The sequence below is a fragment of the Aedes aegypti genome, chromosome 1, assembly GCF_002204515.2.
Source record: "Aedes aegypti strain LVP_AGWG chromosome 1, AaegL5.0 Primary Assembly, whole genome shotgun sequence".
In the NCBI taxonomy this organism is placed as follows: Eukaryota; Metazoa; Arthropoda; class Insecta; order Diptera; family Culicidae; genus Aedes; species Aedes aegypti.
Genome location: NC_035107.1, coordinates 179634625 through 179652639, shown reverse-complemented (window position 1 = coordinate 179652639; position 18015 = coordinate 179634625). Strand labels below are relative to the sequence as shown.

Sequence of the window (18015 nt, the reverse complement as noted above, 5' to 3'; positions counted from 1 at the left end):
CCATCATTTTAAAGGAAATTTCTTTCAATGAACGATTTCAACGACAAAATTTTCGATAATTTGTGACATTGTTTTATTGTTCCTTCCAAGAGTTGATCATATTTCAATCACTTTGTTTCTCTTGCCTCTTTATGTACCGCTAAACGTTTCCGCCTTTTCGACTGCTTTTCATTCATTTACAATACATTTTTCATTAAGTTTAGCCTTATCCTAGAAGACGTACAATAATTATTTGCTTTAGCTCATTCTTCCAACAAATCAAACTCCGTTTTAAATTACACGTGGCACAGTCGACGACTGCAATTGCTTTGTTCTCCTAACCTTCCCTCTTACAGACTATATTTACAAAACGGTTCTTTGCACGGTTTTCTATATTCCGACGATTAGGAATTACAAAGACTATTTACACATACACAAGTTTGTCCTCACGGTTGGGCTCCATAATTTTTTCCTCCTTCCCGAGACTTCAGTTCTTCTGTCAACTCTCACGCGTGAATTCTCCGTCTCAGTGTTTGACAATAATTAAGCCAGATAATAACCTTTCTTGCGGGGCTCATCGTGAATTTAAATATTTACAAAAGCATTTTTTGTTCAAACGAAATCGTGATGCGTGAGGATCCCCGGGTGACGACCGGCCGAAGTGCCGAAATTAATTGTTTTTCGAACCGTTTTCCTCTCTTTTTGGCTGATTGGACTAATATTTACAAGCTGGCACTCGCTAGGGCCTCGCTCCGACGATTTTTGTTTTCGTTCGAATTTTAAATCAATGCAAACAACAACTGAGCGTCTGACTTTTTTTTGGGTCGGAAAGAGTTTGTGATTTTTCAACTAAAATGAATAGTTTTTACACAGACAAACATACGTAACACTGATGGGTTTACTGTTAACCGGGTTTTAAACAATCAGTTCAAGTTGTCTGCGTTCCATATTTCACAACCAGGGACGCGTGAATCGTTTAACTTCGTGCTTGACGTTTCACAGCGCCTTCATGACTGAGTGAAATGAGACAATTTTTAAAGGAAATCTTTTCAAGTGTTACGTATGTTTGTCTGTGGTTTTGGGATGGATGTGGTAATAATAAATAGAGTAAGCTGAGCCCTTGTGCTTCTGGTTAGTGGAAACTTTTGCTACAATTCTTCATTTACATATTTGTAGACCCCTTTTTGTGGTAGGGTGAGAGAGACTCGTTTTTCTTCGAAGGTAAACCGTTTGGGGGAAGAAAAGTGTTGTATAGTAATAATTTGGTTTTGTTGATCGAGATACTTTTTACAATACGCGAGATCCTACAGGCTAATATTCACAGAACAGGATGGTTGCTAGCTTTGGAACACGACAGTCCTTCACTGTTGATGAGGATGCAGGTTTGAGGGTGCCGGATGGCTTCAGCCTAAATGCATCGCCCCGCCCATCAGGCTGGGATGGAAGTAGCCCATGTAAAGCTGGGCTCCGGGTGCTCGTCCGAGAGCTGCCATCTTGATCTTTTCCAGCTCGGCCTCCTGGAGTCGTTTCGCTTTCGCCCGTCGGTTCTGGAACCAGATTTTGACTTGCGTTTCGGTGAGCCGAAGCGAAGAACTGAACTCGGCCCGCTCGGCTATGCTGAGGTACTGCTTTTCCCGGAACTTCTTCTCGAGGGACAGGAGCTGCTGGGTGGTGAAGGGGGTTCGGGGCTTTCGGTTCGGTTTGTGCTTCCGGAGGTTGCACTTGATGCGGGGAGGTTCATTATCTGGAAGGAGAAGAGAGAAGAGGGAGGTTAGTTGAAGTGTTAAATGCAATAAGTGCAGATCTTGAATGTAGTGTTACTAAACCGAGTATAAGCAATAAGGTGACATTGATTTCATTATTTGAACAATTTCGCACCTCAGACAAATAGACGGAGCCCTTAGTACCAAACCATAAACGAAAAACATTGGCAGGGCAATAGGTCACTTTGTAGAGACTCACTCATTATTTGACAGCAAGTCTCTTCTGTAATGGCAGATCTCTAATGATGCTTTTTTAATCAAATCAGTAAATTATAATACAAAAGTCTGGAAGCTCAAAATAAATCTTAAATCATTCTGCATCGGACTACCGTTCAGTTAGGACGCTTTTCGGTTCGTTCTTTTATCCGAAGGTTATTTTCCGTTTTTCGTGTGCGAAGTGCACTTCCCGAGTGCAAGGAGGAAGGCATCGAGACAACCTCTACCGGGCCCACCTGGAGAAGGGATCCATCACCATGGCGGGCCTGATGAAGATGAGAGCACTCTTCAACATCATTGTTGAATGGAAGCGGTACCGCCCGAAGAAGAAGGACGTGACGCAGTGTGGCAACTGCCTCGCGATCGGTCACGGAACGAGCAACTGCCGCATGAATCCCCGCTGTGGCCAATGTGCCGGCGCGCACGCAACGACGACATGCCAGTCGATGGAGGATGGTATCGAACCGAAGTGCGCCAACTGCATCGAGTTCGAGACGTTCCTCAAGACTGAGTTGAGCGTCTCCATTCCCAACCATCGTCTTGTGCGGCTAGAACGGATCGGCTCTGAAGGAGGGGGAGTCGCCATCGCTTTGCGCCACAACATCAACTGTCGCCTGCTGCCGAGCCTGCAGCTCAAACTCATAGAGGCCGTAGGAGTAGAAGTGCAAACTACTGATGGCCCGATCATCATCATCGTTGCATACTATCCAACGCAAGCGAACCACAACGATGGGTTGGAAACGGATCTTACCAAGCTAACTCGGCACATCATCGCTGGTGACCTCAACGTGAATCACGAAGCCTGGGGGAACCCCCGAAGAAACCGAAACGGAGTAATCCTGCAGCTTGGCTTGGAAGAAGGTGACTTCAACATCTTCAACTTCAGCATCTTGCTTGAGCAGATCCGCCAACGTGGTAAACATCTCCCAACCGGTCGTCTACCAAGAACTTAGCTTGGACCACTATCCGGTGGTGGCCGAAGTTGGGTCCTCGGCGCAACTATCATCGTGTCAACTGGGACCAGTTCCGGCAGTGTGTCGGCACCTACGTCGACTACATAATTAGATCCGCGCTCTTTCCACAGTCTGAAAGCCGTTCTAGAAGCTAATAAAAAAATTTTAAGAACTAAGCCCGGTTGGCCCCGTAGATCGCCTAATAACGCCTGCTGAGAAGGCAGCCGAAATAGGTAGACAATTCGTCAGCTCACATAATTTTGGACATAGCATCATCAGTTCGCATGAAGCTGCTGTAAATGAGCATGCGAACATCCTCCATCAGATTCCCAACAACTTCTCGGAGGAGTTGGAGATCACAGCTGACGAACTCTCGACCTATTTAAAATCCACCAAAAGCATGAAGGCCCCAGGTTTCGATAGCATCTTGGCACTCAAACATCGTATGAGGTCCATCGTCTGGCCGAGATAGAGACGATCGGGGATTGCTTTAGTGAGTCTGATAAAAAGTACAGGGCTCGTTGCCGTCTATCAGACCAGATCCGCACTATAGTCGCACTCCACTAGGTTATCAAATTTTGCTTGTGCATATAGTAGTTAGGTTTTCAAATTCTTAAAATCATCAGCGCTCCTGAACGAGCCAAATTGTAAAACTAGAGTAATCTACACAGCAAAAAATAATGTAATATGCATCGACGTAACTCATGCCGATGTATTGAAAATCCGATGTAATCAACAATTTCAGGTGTATAATAACATATTTTCAATGCTATATTACATCGCCCCAAAATTACACGGAAACATCATTACCAATTTTCAACACGTTGCTGTTGTGTAATATTCACATCTGAAAATGTTGAATATTACACAGAAACAGCTGCAACCAACTCGTTCCAACTTACGTTAGTGATATTACACTAATTCGATGTCATTTCACATTCGGCATCTATGCTATAATACATCTCGCAACACTGCTCAGACTTTGTTTTGGTCGGCGGTTGTTAGCCGCCATTAGTGCGCGATCGCGTTTTATTTTGTGGATTTCCGGAGTTTCCGACGCAAAAAACTCCTGAAAATAGTGAATTTAGAAACATCGGCCAGGAAGGCAATCAACGAAGCAGGAAATTAAGACGTCTCTGGAGAAAATGTGCTCCCTTGTGATCCTTCCGGCATAACCGTCTCAACCGGTAAACCAGTCGGGAGAATTCAACCTTTTTCGACGTTTGTTGTCCAGCAAAAGCCATGAAACCGGCCATACCAAAGGAAGTCTGGTGGCTCATTTCAATAATCTGCCCATGGATAGACTTGGGAATAAGTGGAGACGCTCGTAAACGGGATCCGACGTCCCGTTTATCTGCCATTCCAATCGATCTTCAGCAACTGGCGCGCTGCAATGATGTGAGCTTCTAATGATGAACCTAAATGGAGCTTCGGAACAACTACGGTAAAAAAGGTAACTGTACGTCAATGGGCGAAATTAACTACTTTTTGATTGAGAATTTTGAAAATTGTTTTTAGTGGTTTTTGAGTTGATTAGGGTCTCGGAGAATGATTGAGAATTTTTGTTTAATATCTAGCAATTCACACAATTTTGTAGGTTTCGTGGCCGAGCAGTTTAGTGTCGTTCGGCAGTAATTTGCATCGTGTCACGGGGTGTGGCCATTGAAACTTTTCATAAGGAATGTTTGTCGGCTGTGTCTGGAGCATGTATGTCCGTTGTGTCAAGTTACAGTCTGTGCAGCTAGATGGTGTCCGTGTCTACACTTTTTCCTAATAAAGATTTCGACGATACAACAATTTAACACATAGTTTATTTGATCTTATTATTTTTCTGCTAAATTTAAAAAGAAGTAAAACCCTTTTTATTTTTTTGTTTTGAATTTTGAACTATTTGAAATATTTAATTTATTTAACAAAATGTGATTTGGTTTTCTATCAACACATTTACATTTTGCAGCGTTAATTGCATTACTGTGCCAAGTCTACACCAATTCCCTATAAGGGGAGATCCCCCAGTGCCGGACAGCACCCAATACCGGACAAAGTCGAAACATTGAGAAATCATGGTCCAATCAAGATGGTGTATTAGTAGAAAAGAAAGCTATTATGTAGACTAATGTTTGCGTAGAATAACACATCCTTAAAATATGCATGCCTTTTTAAAAAAGTAGAAAAATTTGAAAATCTTTAAAAAAATGACGTATCTTTTTAATTTTGAGCCTGTTTAATAATTATTTTGAACATAAAAAAATACTTTGGATCCCACAAGCATGATCGAACATAATCCTAATTTGATAGCATGAATGTATTTTGTACCATAATTGAACTAAATATGGACAAATTACAATTTTGGTTAAGCACCTCCTGTCCCTTAGTTTCGGACAGCTTGATTTGTTATATGATATCTTTGTAATTTTTGCATCAGTGTCTCAAAATTCTTTCATTTTTCATGGGTTCCGTCGATCATGGTATCAAACATGCAATAAAATTAAGAAGAATGAAAATTCAGAACAACATCGTAAAATGTGCTTTTTTTCATCATATATGATAGAGGTTTTTGATAGGCATCTTGCAAACTAAGAAAAACTCAGATTACTCTTGTAATTGTTGCAAATGCATTGAATTGGAATTATAAACTATTCCTATAGTGTACACATTCTATGATGTTTAAATTTACAGAATTCGAGGCATTCCCAGATCGTGTCCGGTATTGGGTGCCTTTCAAGATCGATCAATGTGGTACTAAAATACATCATCAAAATGCAATGTCAAAATTCATATTTATATTTTCAAATTTATTTTTGTACACTATAAAAATGATAATATTTATCATAAATGGGTAACACGAGCCCATAAAATCAATATTTTTCGAATTATGAATTAAGTGGCTTAAGTGTCCGGTACTGGGGGATCTCCCCCTACCCTATCACCCTATCGACCTGAATGACCAAGCGGTTAAAAGGTCTCTAATAAACAAACAAACAAACAACAACCCTATCACAACCCTCTCTATGCTTTCCGATGGTGTTCATGTAATCTGCATTCTGCATAGACCAGTGTTGTGAAAAACTCAATTTCTCACAACTCACGCTTGAGATTTTTCATGCGTGAGCTGTCAATCACGCAACTCAGCAGTCAAAAAATCATGGATGAGTTGGCTCACCTTTTTAACTCATTGTCTCGTATTTCCACAGTTTACTCACACACGGCAATAATTTCTTGTTAGTCTGGTAAAATTATAGTAATCCTTTCTAACGTAAACAACAACATTCGGGTTTCACGAGTTTTTGCCGGGTTTTGCGACTGAATCATTTTTTACGGTTTGAGTTGATTGAGTTGATTCTGCATCAAAATCTCAAGCGTGAGAATTGCGAAGCAGATCTTTAATGAGTTTGCTCTCACGGGAGAGTGAAAACTTGTTGAAATTTTAAAAAATTCAAACCCTAACGTTAAAATGAAAAATTCGATTTTTTGGGGTTTCTACTAAGAGTGTTGAAAAATCTCATTATCGAACAGAATTCGCATGATTTTGACTACATAAACTAGGTTTTTCCAAATGCTTTGTGACAAAAACTACTTCATTTTATCAGTTTTATCTTATTTTGCTGACAAAAGAATAATTTGCGAAAATTGTATGAATATTCTGTAGGAATTTGTATATGTGCACGGTGAATGGAGGCCGCACGGTGACTGGTGACTTAACGGTACTTGAAAATTCTTTGGAACATAACTGAAAAAGTAATTGGCGGATTCCATAAGAGATTTTTAGTGAATTCTTCAAAAGATCTTATTTTCATGCAACTCATATGCTATGAATCTTAGCAGTTGATTTTTTTTTTAATAAATTTCTTAGAAGAGTGGTTTCCTACTAAAATCCTGGACAGTTTCATTAAGGAGCCTGATTGGTGGATTCCTACAGCGGCTAATAGGATTTTTTTGTTGGTGTGAAGCCTTGTTTGGATTACTAGCTTAACTAGTCCACAGTCTTAATGACTTGACGTGATTTTGTATGGCTTTCCGAATTCTTATGCGAATTTCTAGTGAGATCCGCAATTAATTAATGGCGAGATCATTAATGGATTAATAAATGGCGAGGACACTTAGCTAGTATTGGGCAGATTTTTGTTTAGTTCTCAACGACACAAGCCATCAAATATGTTTGGCGAGATATTGTTTTTGAGTTTGACCAGGACTCAGGAACCAGCCACAGGTCATGTCAAACTTTGCTGTTTTGTAGAACAAATTGACCAGATGGTTTTCATATTATTTCAAAATATCCCAGAAACTTTTATGATTTCTAATTCATGCACGGCATCCTTCACTCTTTCGAATGAATGTACTGTACGTATTGAAATGAGTGCTTCGTGAAGCCCAAGCAGGACAGTTCGGTTTTGCGTCGTCCGATTGATTTTTCTGACGGATTCGCGCGTATTTTCGTTGCCGGAGAATTTTTTTTTTCTCCTGTTTTGGAGCGTCTTGCTGGGTAGTGCTTCGTGAAGCCCAAGCAGGACAGTTCGGTTTTGCGTCGTCCGATTGATTTTTCTGACGGATTCGCGCGTATTTTCGTTGCCGGAGAATTTTGTTTCCCCTGTTTTGGAGCGTCTTGCTGGGTAGTGCTTTGTGAAGCCCAAGCAGGACAGTTCGGTTTTGCGTCGTCCGATTGATTTTTCTGACCGATTCGCGCGTATTTTCGTTGCCGGAGAATTTTTTCCCCTGTTTTGCAGTAGTGTGTGATCCTTTGACTGCGACGCTTGCTCCTGCGGGGCGGGTGATGCGGTCAGGATCGAACGTGTTATGCGTGGAGTGCAGTGAAAAAGTGTATTCGTGATCAAACGTCAACATCCCACCGCAAAATCGCTAGTGTTTGGAGGTGATTTTAACCTCCAAATTACGAAATCATCACCTCCAAGTTAGTTCTAATACTCTCCGTTATATGAATTATGGTGGCGCGTCGATCGTCACAAGTTTCTCGTTTACCAGTCAATAGTATTTTACGGAAACCCCAGTGCGGCGACGGAGAAAAACTGCTTCACATCCTGGTAAAATCGTTCTTTATTATTGTTTACTTTACTCACTTATTACCAATTCAAACTAAATACGTGCCAGGGTCGAAAATATAATTTTCGATTCGGGAAGTGTAAAAACATTGCATATATCCATTTGATATCTGGATGTTTTTATGCGGGGCTTACTGTAAATAAAAATGACCTCAGAATGTGTGTGTATTTACTGCCATTCTTGAAATGGGTCGTTGGAATTTCAGTAGAGCTATCACCTTTCATCTCCTGGGCTAAAATTGTCTGCAGATATAAAGATATCGAAGGGTATCATTAAATACATGCATACAATTTTCTTCCATAAAAGCACTGCCGGCCAGTGGGAGGTGGATTGTATCACACACACACACACACACAATGTACTGTACGTATTGAAATGAAAGGTTATTTTTTCTGTGCCAAATATTTGCTTTAAAGGTTTCAAAATATACATGTGATTTTTCGATAAGAAAGTTGAATTGATATTTCCTAAAAATCGAAGACCTGGTCCAAAGGTAACTTCAGCAAACTTTCAGTGTAAAGTTTGATAAAAAATTTAGTTGATCTATCAGATTTTCAATAAACTGATTATATCTCTTCGTAACTTGTTTCTTCTTCAGATACTTGTTTTTATTTTCCATTATTGGACAATCTACATACTAACCAATGCAATGGTGTTCTACGGGAATTTGAAAACTTATTTTGAATAGACACCCTGCGATTGGTTTTTAAGATCGAAGCCACGCTGCAAATTTTTAAGAGAATAAATCTATAGAACCAGGCAGCCATTTAATAGGAAAACTTGATTGATTAGTCTCTTCCTGATGATTCAATGGTCTAGATTTTTTTTTCTAAAATCGACTGGAAGGTCAGGAAAAATCAGGGAATTTATTCATCAAAATTTGGTTGATACCCTGCTTAGACTATAAAACAGACTTACCCAACCTTTTTAAACCGCGGGTCAATTCGCTGAAACAATTTTTTGTGGGGGGCCATTTTTTACAATGTATAAATATTCGCATGAAATTTGACAAAAGTCAGTAAGCCAGTTTCTTTTGAACACATCGAACAATAAGTGATTGCTGCTAAACATCCAAACATCCTACTGTAGATTGTGAGATTCCCTTACGAATTGGTGCAATAATCTTTTTCAAGCTATTTTGAAACTCTGCCCTCTTCCTTCAAAATTTCTTCCAATTTTCATTTCGCAATTCTGAATTAAAATCATTTTAAATACTTTCCAATAGTTCAACTCATAGTTCAACACAGACAAGCAGACGTCACACTGACGCAACTTCCATCGACCACTCATTTCACGATCATTTCAAATTCGCTATGTTACAAATCTCACAACCAGAGGCGCGCGTATCGTTTTCCTTATGCCATCTGCAGGTCTTGTTACACGAAACAGTATTTCGTGCAACATGCTCACCAGATGATGATGGTGTAAACTGGACGATGGATTTTAAAGAAATTTGTTCTAAGTGTTACGTCTTTTTGTCTGGGGTTCTATTATAAATTAATTTGAGAATCATTTTAATCCCTACCTAAGGCTGCACTTTAATCTTGTCCATTATTTTCGAAAATTGGAATTGAATAGGTTAAAAATCCTGACCAGAAGTCTATGGAATCTTGTTGAAGATTTTATGAGAATCCTGCTCATGTTATCTCTGAAACTCGTGTCCAGAATTCTTTGAGAATCCTGTCCAAGATTTTGTGCAAACCTTGTCTTTTTTATAATCACACGTATAGGTATCACTCCTAGGAGTTGGTAGAATTAATTTTAAGGTCCTGTGTAAATATTCTAATGTAATTAAGTAAAATCATGTTTGAAAATTGGACCTTGATGCAATGACTTTTGTTTAGGCGTCATTAACGAAAATTGAAGGAGGTTATTGCACAAAAATGTGTTGTTATAAACCTAGCAAGATTCTCATAAGTTTGTGGTTTTTAGAAGTAACCTCAGTTTGGTCTTTTCAAGTTAAATTTCTTTGTGGAATGTTTTGGCTGTTAGTGAAACTAAAATCGACAGGGCTTACAATCTTACTGCAAAATATCCCGAATTTTTTTTTTTCAAATATTTGAAATAAAAACTATTAATAATTCATAAAAGCAAAAATGTTTTCAATATAAAAAAACAAGCTCAAATGTTAACTAAACTAAATTTAAACCAACCACGGTATCTCAACTTCACGTTGTAGAATACTCAACGAGCCAAATATGAAAAAAATCTTCGAAACCTCCGTAGGCCGCACAAAATTTATAGAGCTGATGATTTTTGTAAATATTTGACTATTATTGGTGTTTATCAGAGCTGTTTTGTTTTGAAAAAGCTAGGGTAAAAACACTTGAATAATCTGGAAATAAAATATATTATTTCTGAAATTACTGTAGGGTTGATAGCGAGTAACTTGTTAAACCCTTGGTCACTTTCTTGAAGCCGATCACTAAAAAGTTACTGTTTTAAGGCCAGTGGTGGAAAAGTTCGCATCACGATGCAGCTCACGAGTTTATACCAACGCATAACAAACATCACTGACTCGCGAACTGGTTAGATGTGAGTAAGTCCGCACCCGTCTGCTCGGGAGAACATGTCAAAAGAAGTAGCAACAAGCTCGGGAACGTCTACTCGCGAGTAACAGAGCAAAGTGTGATTTATTATGGTTTTGACAGACAAATTAATTGGAAACCCATCAAATCGACAGTAAACTACTAGTTTGTAGTCAAAAACCCTTGGAAATCATAAATCTCGGAAAGGAAGCAGTTTTTATCCTAAAAGCACAATATGACTCTGAACTGCTCTGAACACGCTCGCGAATCACTTTTAGCTTCGGTTACTCGGGAGCACGACGGATGCGAGTAAACCAGCGCTCTGACGTTCGGGAGCGTTTGGTTTTGTTTTTGTTCCAGCTGCTAGAAAAGAACTTAAATATTATCTTTTTTCGTTGTTTCATTTAAATGGTGTAGTGGCGTAGCCAGAAATTAATTCTAGGAACATAAGGGGTCTTGAGAAGAAAACAATTTTTTGACCAGCATACACAAACAAACCATTTTCAAAAACTCTCCTTTTCCTACCTAAGTCCAAAACTGCTAAACCATTCATATTGTATATTGCAATACTAAATTATTTTAATTTTATGCATAAAAACCAAAAAACAAGAATATCAAAAATCATACTCCGAATAATCGAGTCTAAAATTCCGAATAATCGAGTCTCCGGATAATCTAATCCGACCTGTATACCAGAAAAATAAATGTTCATTACTCAAAAAAGTGATACCAATATGATTCTTTTTCTCAGTCTCTCATCCTATTCTAGTTTTGAACAACAAATAATCGAAATGATAAATAATCTGTAGGCTGAAATGTTTAAGATTAAACATCTCTGAATCCAAACATGGCCGTTACAATGGCCGACATGTAGCCCTATTCACGTTTTCAGAAGCACTCAGCTGATGAAATCGTCAGCTAATGGACTAGATCTTCTCATTTTAAGCTCTTTGCTAGTACACTGTTGTTTGATGCTTTATTCGTCAGATTTGTGCCTTTGAAGTTTTGGTATAAGATTGAACTAGAATCTCAAACTGTTTCATCTTAATTACATTATGGATATGCGTCGGGCTCCCAAGAAATCGAAAATTTTGATCATTATGTTTGTAGGGTGATGAACAATGTATAATATTTATTTTTAAATATCACCTTTTACACTTAAAAAATACCAAACAGTACATTTTACTAACATTTTATTTGTTTTTGTATAGGCTCAACAGAGTACGAACTTTCCACAATGGTTCACAGTCTAATCAGGAAGTCAGCACACAAGATCGAGCGTCTTCTGGTATTCATCACTCTGGGTTTCATTGCGAAGGCCTATTACTGTTAAAAATAATAATATGTAATAAAAAAAATAAATAAAATTTAATACTGTCTGTTTAACCATTCTTTATTTTTATCGTCAAATTCTTTTCAATGGCTGATCAAATTGCTTTTTATCCATTTTTAATATGCAAAAAAAAACACTAATATGTAACTCTTGTTCCCGAGTAAAACGCGTTTTATATCATAAACGAGATTCAGCTGCAAAAAAGGATAAAAAGGCAATTTGATCAACCATTGGACGAAATTTGCAAACGTTTTGTTGTTAAAATCGTTCTGATTACATAGTTTTCATATTACATCGCATCAATTACATCGTATTGTGTACATGGAATATATTACATCGCAAAAATTACATCGGTCGCATTTTTTACACCAATTGCCCTCGAGTACGTCGGGCTGTGTAATATTCCACAACCGAGGGAACGACTTGGTTGCAGCAGTTTCGATGTAATATTCAACAACTTTTTTTGCTGTGTAATCTAAATCTAATCCCAAAAATAAAAATTACTACACCAAGATTGAAAGGCCCTCAAGCCGATCATATCAGTTGTTGAAAAATTGTCAAATTAGAACCAAATAGGAAAATAAAGAAGAAATAAGCGTAATAAATCATAATAGCCTATAGGCAACACGTTCACGAAGTTCAAATGCAGTTCAAATTCATCGTCAAGCGCTTGAACCATACACAGCTGATAAGTATTTCGACTGTTTACAATCTGTTTAGATAAGTGTCACATGACTTTGAGTAGCATTCTCCCAAAAAGGGTTGTCCATAACTTGATTTTGTGAATTTTTCAAAACCATGATTGTAGATTCGAGTACCGGGCTCCGTTTTACTGCAGTAATTTGACAGACCGACGTAAGCGCCATTAAATGTTTCGAAAGATTTTGGCATATATCTGAGGAAATTATAGAATTCTGCATATCGTCGACGAGATTCGAAATCTTAATGGCTCTACAATACAGATCATTATACATTTCAAAACGATTTATCTTTCTTTAAATTCTTTCAACAGTAAAGAGTTGTTCTTCTCCATTCCAACCTCACAAACATGTGTCAAAACTGTCAAAATTCCTTAAATCCGTTTACCCACTTTTGTCTTCTGTTCGCTTGCGTTTAAAAATAGAAGCCACGTTACAAAACGCAACAACAAAACATGTCACATCGGTAAACAATCTATTCAATTAACAAACTCTACACTGCATGACTGCCTGTCTCCTGCGGCACATCCCTCTCTCCATTCTTCTGCCCAGCTGGCGAGGCGCAGAAACGATCCGATTGAGGTTATAATTTATTGTGTCACTTACTCCCTTCCCCTATTGCCTTTTGCGCTGTTACCATTCATCCGAACAGCTATTTAACCAGCGCATTATTGGCCGCACCTAGCACTTCCCTCTCGCTCTTCGCCACACAGTGTTGCCACCGCGCCTCGCTTTGCCACGCAACCTAACCTCTCACTTGAAGAGCGGATCTCATCGTCTCCTGAAGTGCTCTCCACTGCTCATCGATGTGCAACAAACTCAAGAGTTTTCCTTTCAATTAACTCCCGAAGAGTGGCTGCCGCGGTCCCGTTCTCTTCCTCGCACGTCTTCCATACCGCATTCGGTTCGCTGCCAACTTGACAGTATCAATTTAAGCTAATAGTCTATTAGTAGCATTGCACTTCCATGGTTCTTTTTGTTACGCTGCGCATAGGAAGTCAGAATGGGGATAAAAATGTGGATTCGATCCATCTACGGGACAGGTCGAGGTGGCCACTCGGAGTTGCTTGAGCAATATCGCAAATAATGGTATGTTTTGTCTTGACAAAAATTAATAACTTTTTTTCATGAAGAAGCGGAAGAAGCACGAAAAAGCTCCACATTCTCTGATATACGTGAATTTCATAATGTGATGCTTATTTTAGTCATTCGGGAACTCAATGGATAGTCAATGATTTTTTGAAGTATTTCAATACTTGTTCTAGCGTTTCAACGATCGTAAATAAGCATCATCCGTCGTCCCAGAAGAGACCTAACAGAGGAATTAAAAATAAACATATCGATGACTACATGCTTGGTGGATGCTGCGTCTGCTGTCAGGACCGAGTTCCGATCCGCTGAACAAAAAAAAGGAGAAGAAACCGAAAAAGAAACACGCGGAGAAGCCAATCGTTTTGGGGCATAGCTAACTAATGAGGTGGAACAGCTTGAGCTCTTAGTCAGCCGTCGGTTTGAACACTGTTCCCTTTTCGGGAAAAAAAATTCTAAAACTAGTGCTAAATCATCTGGTGGGTCCCCTCCTCCTGATGCCATGCCGGGAAAATTTATGTAGCTTCAAAAGTTTTTCCATCGCTTAGCAGTGTCAAGTTCATTAATTTTCCTGTTGCCGAAACTGGGATTGGAACGCACACCGGTTCCCGATGATGGTACCAACCTCAAAACAACGTGTCATAACATTAACGACTTTTCCGACAGAGAAACAAGCATGCCGCCGCGGCGATGCTTTGTTGTTAAGTGAGTGAATGCATCCCAAGGCGCTAAGAGAACTGTTTGTCGGATCGATTCCGAGGGAATTCCACTCGTTGGTGGCAGATGGTGAGTTATGGTGAATTTCCACGGGAAAGCGTCATTTATAAGACGATTAATGGGCTCATCAAGAGTGTCATGAGTGTTTACTTAAGAAGGTATTTCATACGGGGAAAGTTGCTTGTTTTTGTGGGAAATCCTGATTGATTCAATATTTCAATTTATTCGAAATTCATTATTTGTGACTTAGCCAAACCCAAGATTAAGATTACCCAAAAAACAAACACGATGTTTTAAAAGAAACCGAATTAATTCGGCTCCGTTATGCTTGATGGTACTTGAGCCAACTTACTAATCGACTAACTAAAAAAGAGATTGGGTTTTTCAACTAAAACGAATAGTTTTGACACAGACAAACATACGTAACACGGATGAAATTACTTTCAAAAACGATTAAATCATGGACGAGAGCAGCTTTCCCGGGAAGCTCACGAGACTGATAAGAGCGACTATAGAAGGCGAATACTCCAGTTCATTTGGATCTCGCCGGGGACTACGACAAGGTGATGGACTTTTGTGCCTGTTGTTCAATATTGCGCTAGAAGGTGTTATGCGGAAAGCCGAGCTTAACAGCCGGGGTACGATTTTTACGAGATCCAGTCAATTTGTATGCTTCGCGGATGATATGGACATGATCGGCCAAACATTTGAAATGATGGCAGACCTGTACACCCGCCTGAAACGCGAGACAGCAAAGTTGGACTGGTGATAAATGCGACTAAGATAAAGTACATGCTAGCTGGTGGGGCCGAGCGCGACAGGGTTCGCCTAGGTTGCAGTGTTACGATAGACGGGGATACGTTCGAGGTGGACGACGAGTTCGTCTACCTTGGACCCTTGCTGATGGCCGACAATAACGTTAGCCGTGAAATACGGAGGCGCATCATCAGTGGAAGTCGGGCCTACTATGGCCTCCATAAGAAGCTGCGGTCAAAAAAGATTCGTCACCGCACCAAATGTACCATGTACAAAACGCTCATAAGGCCGATAGTCCTCTACGGGCATGAAACGTGGACGATGCTCAAGGAGGACCTGCAAGCATTTGGAGTCTTGGAACGTCGGGTACTTTGGACGATCTTTGGCGGTGTGCAGGAGAACGGTGTGTGGCGACGAAGGATGAACCACGAGCTCGCCCAACTCTTCGGTGTACCCAGTATCCAGAAGGTGGTTAAAGCTGGAAGAATACGATGAGCAGGGCATGTTGCAAGAATGCCAGACAACAACCCTGCAAAGATTGTGTTCGCTTCGGATCCGGTTGGTACAAGAAGGCGTGGAGCGCAGCGAGCTAGGTAGACGGATCAAGTGCGTATCGATTTGGCGAGCATGGGGCAAAACCGAGGATGGAGAGATGCGGCCACGAACGATTCAGTGTTATCTGTTTAGATGTTAACTAAAAAAAATGAAATGTAATGCTTTCCGACGCTTAGTTCAGCAGCCGATAAAGAAGTGAATGGAAGAATCATCGAATATCACTTCCCATCGACCGACAATTCCAAACCTAAATCCTTTCCTATCGTTGCAGACGTGGACGTTCTCGGTGAGCCAGCAGACGACGAGGAGAAGGAGCTGCTTGCGTCGGATTGGCGATCGAACCACGAAGAAGGCAAGCTTTCGTCATGTTTCACCGCCCGGATACAAATCCGGAAATCCCGATGAGGTATGTCATTTGAGGAAGAGCTTGTATGGCTTGAAGCAAGCTGGAAGGGTCTGGTACCGGAATATCACCCACGTTATGAACGAGTTGGGATATGAAGCCACGGAAACCGACAACTGCCTTTTCACGAAGATCACTGATTGATCATCGTTTATCCTACTCTACGTGGATGACATGCTGATCGTTACCAAGAACGACAGAGAGTACAAGCGAGTTTGGAAAGAAATTTCAAAATAAGTTGTCTGGGTAATGTGAAGAATTACCTCGGTATCCACGTCGAACGGCAAGAGGATGGAAGTTTTCTTCTCAGTCAAGAGAGCTACATAGAAATGATGCTTTCGAAATTCGAAATGAAGCAAGCGAAACCATCATCGATTCCGAAGGATCCAGGATACGTCACCGCAGAGCAAAAGGAGGAGAAGATAATGACCACTACTGAAAAGTACCAACACCTGATACTCTACCTTGCCGTTTGCACACTGCTTGACCTGGAAATAATAACGTCTTTTATCGGGCGTATTCAGCAAACGAAGCAAAGCGAGCGATGCGGTATTTCAAGGGTACTGCTTAACAGAAGTTGAAGCTTGGAGGAAGCGGCGATCTTGAGGGATATGCGGACGCCAATTAGGCAGGCGACAGTACCAACCGGAAGTTCAATTTCGGATTTTTGTTCAAACTTGGAGAAGGAACCATAAGTTGGACAGCGCGGAAGCAGGAGTGGGTGACTTTGTCTTCCACCAAAGCGAAATATGTCGCAATAGCCGAAGCCAGCAAGGAGTTATTGTGGTTGCTGAAGCTGATGCGAGGACTTGGCTTGGACGTCCAACGCCCAGGGACCACCTACTAGGACAACCAAAGGTGCATCAGGATGCTGAGCGCCGAAGGTGGGACCAGACAGATAGACATCGATGCCAGGTACAATTTCGTCCGGGATTTGGACACGTCTGGGATCGTTGAAGTGAAGTATTGTCCGACTAAGGATATGTTGGCTGACGTGCTAACAAAACCCTTGAGCCGGATCAAATTAAAGAAGATGAGGGAAGAAATCGTCCTGCAGAACATCATCCTTGAGAAAGAGTGTTGAAGAAGACGCATGTGCAAGTGTGATATTTAGCATACCATGGAATAATTCATCCCCTTGATGCTACAACTAGATAACTCGAAATTTGAAATTTTTGACTTCAATATGTCAAAATATTATTCTCAATTAGATCTGAAAAATATCTACAGCTCATAAGCGTGTGATTCAATATGCATAACTTGAAGTTTATTTTCCAATCATATTCTCTGCGAATAACCATCACCTTGTTAAACGGTCATATTTACAAAGTTGCACATCTCAAAATTTTGATTTTCGAGTTATCTAGTTGTAGCATTATGGGGACGAATTAGTGTATAAGTTAATTTGAAATATATTGTCAGTTATCGTAAGACCATCAACCAAGCCTGTTGAATTTTCATTTAACTCTAAGAGAAACCACTATGATCTGGAGCTGGAAACCCTAAACGTTTGGTCAACTGGATAAGTATCAGTCAGTATCGACAAAAATGGAGTTTAACAACTCGTTCGCTTTTAGCATGAAGCTCAGGCATTGCAGAAATCGTTCTCATTTGATTTAGAAGTACGATCAAAGCAAGCAAAGAAAAACGTCCCATATGTAGCGGTCCATGATCGGAAAGGTATCGCCAGTTGTATTGAGAATTCGAGTGACAATTAGAAGTTCGGCAGTCAAAATTTCGGCGAAGTTCGGCGTCGGCATTCTAATTTAGTGCTTCGCCGATGCATAAGGAATTCCTTTGTCGGCGTAGCACTTCGGTAGAATGTCGACGCCGAACCTCGGCGAACTCTTGTTAGTGATATTTATCATGGTTTTATCATTCACTGCTATTTCATGATCTAGTCAGAGCTGTAGTAGTATACGATAAACAGGCGCCCATGATGTGTTGCAAATCATGATTGTTGCTGA

At 40.2% G+C, this 18015-nt stretch overlaps 1 protein-coding gene and 2 long non-coding RNA genes across 4 annotated transcripts in view; 1 reads left to right on the top strand and 2 right to left on the bottom strand.

The window, feature by feature from the left end:
* Positions 1–49: 49 nt before the first annotated feature.
* LOC5568153 (muscle segmentation homeobox) overlaps positions 50–18015 on the bottom strand; it is a 70270-nt gene continuing 52304 nt past the window's right edge. For both annotated transcript variants that reach the window (XM_021854436.1, XM_021854441.1), the window contains one exon: positions 50–1723. In XM_021854436.1, the coding sequence (XP_021710128.1) occupies positions 1383–1723 (341 nt within the window). In that variant the 3' untranslated portion in view covers positions 50–1382. The remainder of the gene's footprint in view (positions 1724–18015) is intronic.
* Positions 3741–11889, top strand: LOC110679544. The gene is made up of 2 exons (XR_002502577.1): positions 3741–4364; positions 11709–11889. It is a non-coding gene; the product is annotated as an uncharacterized LOC110679544 (long non-coding RNA).
* LOC110679545 lies at positions 11694–12303 on the bottom strand. The gene is made up of 2 exons (XR_002502578.1): positions 12108–12303; positions 11694–11823 (listed from the first exon to the last, which is right to left on the bottom strand). It is a non-coding gene; the product is annotated as an uncharacterized LOC110679545 (long non-coding RNA).